Below are 10,000 nucleotides of genomic sequence, written 5' to 3'. Positions count from 1 at the left end.
ACCCTGCCGACCCTTGACCTACGCGACCTCTGCCCTTTTCCCCCTCGACGCTCCAACACAGCAGAATACGACACTTGTACAGACATCTATTCCCAGAGCCAAGGTGAGTAGTATAGCAACTAGACATGGTTGTATTTATTATTACTGAACGAGTTCAGGGGTGTATTCACTAGAAACCAAACGGGACCAAAAACAGGAACAGGAAACACAAGAAAACATGTCGAAACGGAGACGGGTCTACCTGCAAAATGCATTGTCAGTGAAACTGAGGATTTGGCCGCAGATATGGGATCAGTAGGTTTGGACCGTGAAAGGATCAGTAGGTTTGGACCGCTGAAAGGATCAGTAGGTTTGGACCGCTGAAAGGATCAGTAGGTTTGGACCGCTGAAAGGATCAGTAGGTTTGGACCGTGAAAGGATCAGTAGGTTTGGACCGCTGAAAGGATCAGTAGGTTTGGACCGCTGAAAGGATCAGTAGGTTTGGACCGTGAAAGGATCAGTAGGTTTGGACCGTGAAAGGATCAGTAGGTTTGGACCGCTGAAAGGATCAGTAGGTTTGGACCGCTGAAAGGATCAGTAGGTTTGGACCGCTGAAAGGATCAGTAGGTTTGGACCGCTGAAAGGATCAGTAGGTTTGGACCGCTGAAAGGATCAGTAGGTTTGGACCCTGAAAGGATCAGTAGGTTTGGACCGCTGAAAGGATCACTAGGTTTGGACCGTGAAAGGATCACTAGGTTTGGACCCTGAAAGGATCAGTAGGTTTGGACCGTGAAAGGATCACTAGGTTTGGACCGCTGAAAGGATCACTAGGTTTGGACCGTGAAAGGATCACTAGGTTTGGACCATGAAAGGTTGAATTTGACGGCTAAGGGATTACCCTGGAACGTGATGACGACGGTGATTGTAGAGTCTCTATGAAGGGGGTAGTATACAGACAAGTGGCGTGCATTTGAGGGGTTGGTGTCACGGTTAACCTCTGTAGGGTGAGATTGCAGAGCATCAAATTCAAATACAGAAATACTCATTATATACTCATTATACTCATTAAAATTCAGAAAAGATACAACTATTTTAAATAGGTTTAAAGATGAACTTCTTGTGAATCTAACCAGGGTGCCAGATTTCAAAAATGCTTTACGGTGAAAGCATACCTTACAATTATCTGAGAACATAGCCCAGCAGACAAATCATTACAAACAGTAACCAACCAAGTAGAAGAGTTACACAAGTCAGAAATAGAGATAAAATGAATCGCTTACCTTTGATGATCTTCATATGATTGCACTCAGAAGAAATTCATTTATTCGATATAGTGTTCTTATGGCCAGTTCCTGGAGCAGGTATTAGGCAGCGTGCATTATCACACTCACAGCAGGTACCTGTTGTTTTGGACTTGTGGTTCCTTGTTCTGGCATTTTCCGATTCCTTGGGTCACTGTGTGAGCCTTTTTTGAACCGGTAGGATCTATGGACTGCGTTTTGTCTGGGGTACCGCAGTTCCCCTGTGGGGTTTTAGCCTTGGGCTGATGTCATGCAGCGCGTTTGCACACTTTACCAAGTCACGACAGGTGTTCTGTTGTTTTGTACTTGCGGTTCCTTGTATGAGCTCTGACATTTAAGGTTCACAAGGTGAGTATTGTTCTTGGAACCATGGGGTCTTGGGCTGCAGTGGCGGCATAGCCAACTTGCAGCAGGTTCTGGTTCCCGATGTGGGGCTTTGACAGTTCAGGCTTCTCGGGGATAAAGGTAGCTTATGCAACCCTTTTTGAAGCTGGTTGAACCTGTGTGTGTTGCCGTGGGCATCCTAGTTTGGTACCCTCTTGGGGGCGTGATAGTACTGAAAGGGAATGTACAGTTATGAATATAACTACTGCTGCCTGAAGGAGGGAACAGGTATAACACATTTTGGCCCCGTGCCGTCGAGGGGTTTGGGCCCCGTGCCGTCGAGGGGTTTGGGCCCTGTGCCGTCACGCTGAAGAGCGGTACTGAATTGAGAAATGAATGTGAGCTCCCGTGTTATAGCCAGGAAGGCGGTGGCTTCCGAGTGCGGGCTCTGTAGTCACTGGCCCGTTGGGCTTGTTTTAGTTTTCTTCAGGTAAAAACAATATGATTGGTCGTTGACTCCCCATAGTATGTTTTACCTCGTTCGCTTCCTTCAGGGAACAGTAGTAATCATCATAACTGTCCGTTTCTAACCCCTTCAGAAGGTCAGACACAGTAATACCTTCATAATGCAGAGACCATACTGTTTTCTCAATCTTGTTCCCAAAGGGTTCACTACACACCTGATACCACTAATCAACAAGCCTTTAGCAGGCATGTTAAGCAGGCGTGTTAAGCAGGCGTGTTAAGCAGGCGTGTTAAGCAGGCGTGTTAGTGCTAGGGCCTTTCAGGTCTCCAGGACCAGGTTTGACTATCTTATATAGTCTGGGGTGGCAGGTAGCCTGGAGAAGTAATAAACAACCGGAGAGTTGCTGGTTCGAATCACAGCTCTGTTAGCTCCATCCTAAATACCATCTCCTGCCCGTTGTGCCCTTGTGCAAAGTACTTAACCCGTAAACTGCTCCAGGGGCACCGCACCGCAGCTAACACTGTGCCTCCAACGCCTTGTGTGTTTGTGTCACTGTGGGTTCAGAGTTGTGCGCCGTGGGTTATCTGTGGGTTGTGAGCTGTGGGTTGTGTTCTTCTCCTGTAGCGTACTGCGACTATTTTTCCCCCCACAAATTCTCTCTTTCTCTCTCTCCCCCTCTCTCCTTTTAGAGGACATTCTGGATGAGGTATAAGTGTTGAGAATTGAGAAATTAATGCTCCAGTGTTATAGCCTCTCTCTCCCCCTCTCTCCCTTCAGAGGACATTCTGGATGAGGTATCAGGGTTGACGGTGGTCAGTCCAGATGATACTTTAGAGGATGAGTCAGTTCTGGATCTGGAGAATTCAGGACACAACCAGGCGGACTACACTGAGCCAGGACAGAAGGTAAGAGTTGGGACTTCAGCATTACACATACTCCTTTTGTGTTCTCCCCTGTACACCAAGTCAGAACTGTAGTATAAATAAAGGGTGCATATAAACACACGCCACCTGTGACTCTCATCCCGCCGCAGCCAAGACTAGGAGCACTGCAGCACAGCCACAGGTCGACCTGTGATACCTTAGGCCAGAGTTGATTTTAGCCTGTAAATCTTTGTGGGGCAGAAAAAATAAAAAGTGGGATGCATACCTGCAAAGCCAATGCACAACACAACTCTAAACAATACATGAATTGCACTATAACGTTGACAAACGGTGCCCAAAAACTGTTAGGGCCTACATAAAGCTGTCCCAACAGCAGAGTCCCAACAGCCAAACATTCATTCACATTCAGCCTAATTTACAGCCTTTTTAGAAAACATAGCTGATATGGCTGACTTGCTTAAACAAATGTGGTTTATACTGACAATGGAGATGTACTAACTATGGCAAAAAGGGACGACTAGCGGATAAGAGGCAATCTGTAATTTTCATTAAGACATTAATGAGTGAGCTTGGACAGACGTAGTCAATATAACTATTTGTTCAGCACTTTTGAAATGTACAGCGACAGAATTCAGAACATGGGCCGTTCTTACAGTGTTCTCCCTGTACACCAAGTCGGAACCGTAGTATAAATAAAGGGGGCATACAGTGCCTTGCGAAAGCATTCGGCCCCCTTGAACTTTGCGACCTTTTGCCACATTTCAGGCTTCAAACATAAAGATATAAAACTGTATTTTTTTGTGAAGAATCAACAACAAGTGGGACACAATCATGAAGTGGAACGACATTTATTGGATATTTCAAACTTTTTTTAACAAATCAAAAACTGAAAAATTCAAGGGGGCCGAATACTTTCGCAAGGCACTGTACAATATTTATATATCGTAGCTCTAGAAAGGTTTTGTTCAAGTGCCAGAGAGTGGAACATGAGTCATGTGTGTCTGTACTTTGTGTACCTGTGTGTGCGTGTGTACATGCAGCTGTGTGTGCGCGAGTCGCCTGGAAGCCCTTTTGAGTGTGTGTCTCGTGTGATAGTGATTGGTTGTCTCAGGGTGGCTGATGGGAGAATCTGAGACAAACGGGGGGGAGGGACACACACACACACACACTGATTCCCGAAACGCATGAATTAAAGTCCTTAAAATCTTAAAATTCTATTGATGCACCCTTTTGTCAATCTACACTGAACACAAAATATAAATGCAACATGCAACAATTTCAAAGCGCTACAGATCATATTTGTCACGGTCGTCATAATGAGGAGACCAAGGCGCAGCGTGGTAAGCGTATATACTTTGTCTTAAAGAGAGAACACTGAACAAACTATACAAAACAACAAAACGAACCGTGACGCTAATATGGCTAGTGCAGACAGGCAACTAAACATAGAATAAGAACCCATAAAATACCCAAGGATTATGGCTACCTAAATATGGTCCCCAATCAGAGACAATGATAAACAACTGCCTCTGATTGAGAACCAATCTAGGCAACCATAGACATATAAATACCTAGACATACAAAATCCCCTAGACAATACAAAACCTCTAGACAATACAAAAACTAAACAAACCAGTCTCGTCACACCCTGACCTAACCAAAATAATAAAGAAAAGAAAGATAACTAAAGTCAGGGCGTGACAATATTAGGAAATACGTGTATTAGCCTGTAATCTGTGGATTTCACATGACTGCAGGATCTGTCCCCAACACAAGGTGCACCTGTGTAATGATCATGCTGTTTAAATCAGCTTCTTGATATGCCACACCTGTCAGGTGGAAGGATTATCTTGGTAAAGGAGAAATGTTCACTAACAGGTATGGAAGAAAACGCGTGCACGTGCATGTGTGTGTGTGTGTGTGTGTGTGTGTGTGTGTGTGTGTGTGTGTGTGTGTGTGTGTGTGTGTGTGTGTGTGTGTGTGTGTGTGTGTGTATATATATACACCCTCAAAACTTGAGACATCTGTGGCATTGTGTTGTGTGACAAAACTGCACATTTTAGAGTGGCCTTTTATTGTCCCCAGCACCAGATACGCCACACCTGTCAGGTGTACCTGTGTAATGATCATGCTGTTTAATCAGCTTCTTGCCACACCTGTCAGGTGGAAGGATTATCTTAGTAAAGGAGAAATGTTCACTAACAGGGGATGTAAACAACATTTTCTGAGAAATAAGCTTTTTGTGCGTATGGAACATTTCTGGGATGTTTTTATCATGAAACATGAGATTTTACATGTTGTTTTGATATGTTTGTTCAGTATAAGTAACATAATAAGAAAAATCCTGACTAAATCTGCCAGTTTAAGCTAGAAATATCTGGGTTTTTTTTTTTTTTGCGTGGGCTTCGTCCACCTAAGTCGGCCATCCGTATCTGTGGTGGAAGGTGGCCAAACTACAGCGGTGTTTGTCAGACATTGGTCTTCTCACATAAAAAATATCTGCCTTGATGCTATTGGCCATTTTCTGACGTTGATTTTGTTTGCTGGCTAACTTGCAACGATTGAAAATGCGTTTCTATTAACTAGCTCGTGCAGGATGCTAACGTTAGTCGTTCCAGTTGGATTAGTTGCAAGCTGGCAAACGTCGTTCCCGATGCGCTGTTTTCACGAACAAACTGTTGCGTACGATCGGTTTAGCCTACACACTCTCTAGAAAGATGATATTCTCATGAAGATGATTGTGTTTTCTGTGTTGCTATATGACACCCCCAAGTATCACTGGACTTGTCAGGACGGTAACTTGGTACCGTTTATTTATTTTTTTAAACATGGCGGTAGTTTTGTGCCGATAAAAATAAGGGGTTAAATACAGTGCTTAATTTGTAAATTGGGAGGTCGGAAGGTCCCGGAACACAGTCAAGTAGCCTACCTATTGTGGTGAAATGGACAGCATTCTCCTATGTGTTGATTTAATTCAAAGCATTTTAGATGTCGTTGCAGTATGCTGCATGAGGTTTACACAAGTCTGAACTTCTTAATGGCCCGATTTTCTAGAAATAACAAGGATAACGTCTTGATTCTTAACGTTGCCGGCTTTTATTAGAAGGTTTACAGTGCGAACAGGGTGACAATTAATACATCATAAGATGTACTTGGGTCAAATCTGAGACGTGTTTCTGGCTCAAATTAAACACCGGTTAAATATGTGTGTTAACGATGTGGAACTGAGAGTCGAGAAGCAAGTTCAGGGAGGGAGTGTTTTAATAAATACACGGAACATAATACCAAACACGAACAACGCACAGACAGGAAACAGAAACAATGACGCCTGGGGAAGGAACCAAAGGGAGTGACATATATAGAGGGCAGGTAATCAAGGAGGTGATGGAGTCATAATGCGCGTAACTATGGTGACAGGTGTGCTCCATAACGAGCAGCCTGGTGAGCCAGAGGCCGGAGAGGAGAACACGTGACAGTACCCCCCCCACCCCCCCCACCCCACCCCCTCCCTCCCAGACGCACGGCTCTAGCCGCAGGACGCCGATCAAGATGACTGATCCCGGGGATCAGGAGCAGAGCAGTCACCTCTGCGAACCTGTCGATCCTGCCGAGGCGTGAGAGCATGAGGATCTAGAGCGCCGGAGAGAGAGCATTACGTGACAGTACCACCCTCCCCGGGGCGTTTGGCTCCAGCCGCAGGACGCCAACCACAGGGACGATCCCGGGGATCAGGAGCAGACCGGTCGCCTCCGCTGAGGTGCAGAAACCTGACGAACCTGGCTGATGCTCTCTGTGTACGCATAACTAGGGTGACAGGTGTGCTCCATAACGAGGGTGACAGGTGGGCTCCATAACGCGGGTGACAGGTGTGCTCCATAATGAGGGTGACAGGTGGGCTCCATAACGCGGGTGACAGGTGGGCTCCATAACGAGGGTGACAGGTTGGCTCCATAACGAGGGTGACAGGTGGGCTCCATAACGCGGGTAACAGGTGTGCTCCATAACGAGGGTGACAGGTGGGCTCCATAACGAGGGTGACAGGTGTGCTCCATAACTAGGGTGACAGGTGGGCTCCATAACGAGGTGACAGGTGGGCTCCATAACGAGCGTGACAGGTGTGCTCCATAACTAGGGTGACAGGTGGGCTCCATAACGAGGGTGACAGGTGTGCTCCATAACGAGGGTGACAGGTGTGCTCCATAACGAGGTGACAGGTGTGCTCCATAACGAGGTGACAGGTGTGCTCCATAACGCGGGTGACAGGTGTGCTCCATAACGAGGGTGACAGGTGGGCTCCATAACGAGGGTGACAGGTGGGCTCCATAACGAGGTGACAGGTGTGCTCCATAACGAGGTGACAGGTGTGCTCCATAACGAGGTGACAGGTGTGCTCCATAACGAGGGTGACAGGTGTGCTCCATAACGAGGGTGACAGGTGGGCTCCATAACGAGGGTGACAGGTGGGCTCCATAACGAGGTGACAGGTGTGCTCCATAACGAGGGTGACAGGTGTGCTCCATAACGAGGGTGACAGGTGTGCTCCATAACGAGGGTGACAGGTGTGCTCCATAACGAGGGTGACAGGTGGGCTCCATAACGAGGGTGACAGGTGTGCTCCATAACGAGGGTGACAGGTGGGCTCCATAACAAGGGTGACAGGTGTGCTCCATAACGAGGTGACAGGTGTGTTCCATAACGAGGGTGACAGGTGTGCTCCATAACGAGGGTGACAGGTGTGCTCCATAACGAGGGTGACAGGTGGGCTCCATAACGAGGGTGACAGGTGGGCTCCATAACGAGGGTGACAGGTGGGCTCCATAACGAGGGTGACAGGTGTGCTCCATAACGAGGGTGACAGGTGGCTCCATAACGAGGGTGACAGGTGGGCTCCATAACGAGGTGACAGGTGGGCTCCATAACGAGGTGACAGGTGTGCTCCATAACGAGGGTGACAGGTGGGCTCCATAACGAGGTGACAGGTGTGCTCCATAACGAGGTGACAGGTGTGCTCCATAACGAGGTTGACAGGTGGGCTCCATAACGAGGTGACAGGTGGGTGACAGGTGTGCTCCGTAACGAGGTTGACAGGTGTGCTCCATAACAAGGGTGACAGGTGGGCTCCATAACGAGGTGACAGGTGTGCTCCATAACGAGGTGACAGGTGTGCTCCATAACGAGGGTGACAGGTGGGCTCCATAACGAGGTGACAGGTGTGCTCCATAACGAGGGTGACAGGTGTGCTCCATAACGAGGGTGACAGGTGTGCTCCATAACGAGGGTGACAGGTGTGCTCCATAACTAGGGTGACAGGTGTGCTCCATAACGAGGGTGACAGGTGTGCTCCATAACGAGGGTGACAGGTGTGCTCCATAACGAGGGTGACAGGTGTGCTCCATAACGAGGGTGACAGGTGTGCTCCATAACGAGGGTTACAGGTGGGCTCCATAACGAGGGTGACAGGTGTGCTCCATAACGAGGGTGACAGGTGGGCTCCATAACGAGGGTGACAGGTGGGCTCCATAACGAGGGTGACAGGTGGGCTCCATAACGAGGGTGACAGGTGTGCTCCATAACGAGGGTGACAGGTGTGCTCCATAACGAGGGTGACCTAGAGGTCAGAGAGGGAACACGTGACAATATGTCAAAAAACAATAATATTTCTTCTTATGTCTCCTAGATATAGGACAGACATTTCAAAACCTTTAAGGTTTTGAAATGTGGTTTCTTTTTGGTTTCTTTTTGGACTGTTTAGTTTTGCCATTTTATAACTGCTTATTTAATACATTTCTGTGGTCTGTAGTAGTAAAGGCCAAAATACAGTCCCCATTCAGCACATACAGTAACAGGAACACGTGGTAACCAAACAGTGGACTGTTCTACAAAAGACTCCTAAGACTCTGTGGATGTGTGTGTCTGTCTTAACACACAGAATTTAGATAAGACAATCTGCAGACAAGTGAGTGGACACGTGTGTGTGTGTGTGTGTGTGTGTGTGTGTGTGTGTGTGTGTGTGTGTGTGTGTGTGTGTGTGTGTGTGTGTGTGTGTGTGTGTGTGTGTGTGTGTGTGTGTGTGTGTGTGTGTGTGTGTGTGTGTGCGTGTGTGCGTGCGTGCGTGTGTGTGTGTGCGCACGTGCGTGCATTACTATCTAATTAAGATTATGTCTGGTCTGATCATGGTTCCCGCGGTGATGCCTGTGCTCCATCCGGTCGTCCCTGGATACGGCTGTCACGTCCATTACCACGGCAACGATTTCCCTTCTCTCATTCAGCAACACTGAGACAAAGAAAAAAAAAGAGAGAGAGAGAGAGAAAAAAAGAAGGAAAAATAAGATGCCGAACAGAGGAAGCATAAGATGGAAAACATGAACAGAAAGACAGTGGACTTAAGGATTAGGGCAAATATTTGATTCGGTTGTATTTGTAATTGTCTGCGCTTTTTGGGCTTGTAGGCAAAAGATTTGGGCGGTACAGGATTCCAGAAATCTTATGTTGTCTGGAACCTAGAGACTCTATTTGACTCTCTGTAACCTAGAGCCTCTATTTGATTCTCTGTAACCTAAAGCCTCTATTTGACTCTCTGTAACCTAAAGCCTCTATTTGACTCTCTGTAACCTAAAGCCTCTATTTGACTCTCTGTAACCTAAAGCCTCTATTTGACTCTCTGTAACCTAAAGCCTCTATTTGATTCTCTCTAACCGAGAGCCTCTATTTGATTCTCTGTAACCTAAAGACTCTATTTGATTCTCTGTAACCTAAAGCCTCTATTTGACTCTCTGTAACCTAAAGCCTCTATTTGATTCTCTGTAACCTAAAGCCTCTATTTGATTCTCTGTAACCTAAAGCCTCTATTTGATTCTCTGTAACCTAAAGCCTCTCTCTGTCTGTCCTCCCCCTGTCTGTCCTCTCTCTCTCTCTGTCTGTCCTCTCTCTCTCTGTCTGTCCTCTCTCTCTCTGTCTGTCCTCTCTCTCTCTGTCTGTCTTTTCTCACTCTGTCTGTCCTTTCTCTCTCTCTGTCTGTCCTCTCTCTCTCTGTCTGTCCTCTCTCT

At 46.9% G+C, this 10,000-nt stretch overlaps 1 protein-coding gene across 1 annotated transcript in view; it reads left to right on the top strand.

The window, feature by feature from the left end:
* LOC127930603 (rho guanine nucleotide exchange factor TIAM1-like) overlaps nt 1-10,000 on the top strand; it is a 191,438-nt gene that overhangs the window by 121,986 nt on the left and 59,452 nt on the right. Inside the window, exons 16-17 of the mRNA XM_052520211.1 lie at nt 1-103; nt 2,848-2,975. The exon at nt 1-103 is cut by the window's left edge and continues 113 nt beyond it. Coding sequence (XP_052376171.1) covers nt 1-103; nt 2,848-2,975 — 231 coding nt within the window. The remainder of the gene's footprint in view (nt 104-2,847; nt 2,976-10,000) is intronic.

The sequence above is a fragment of the Oncorhynchus keta genome, chromosome 6 (genome assembly GCF_023373465.1).
Source record: "Oncorhynchus keta strain PuntledgeMale-10-30-2019 chromosome 6, Oket_V2, whole genome shotgun sequence".
In the NCBI taxonomy this organism is placed as follows: Eukaryota; Metazoa; Chordata; class Actinopteri; order Salmoniformes; family Salmonidae; genus Oncorhynchus; species Oncorhynchus keta.
Note: the sequence above shows the minus strand (reverse complement) of the source record. Positions and strands in the feature narration are given on the sequence as shown.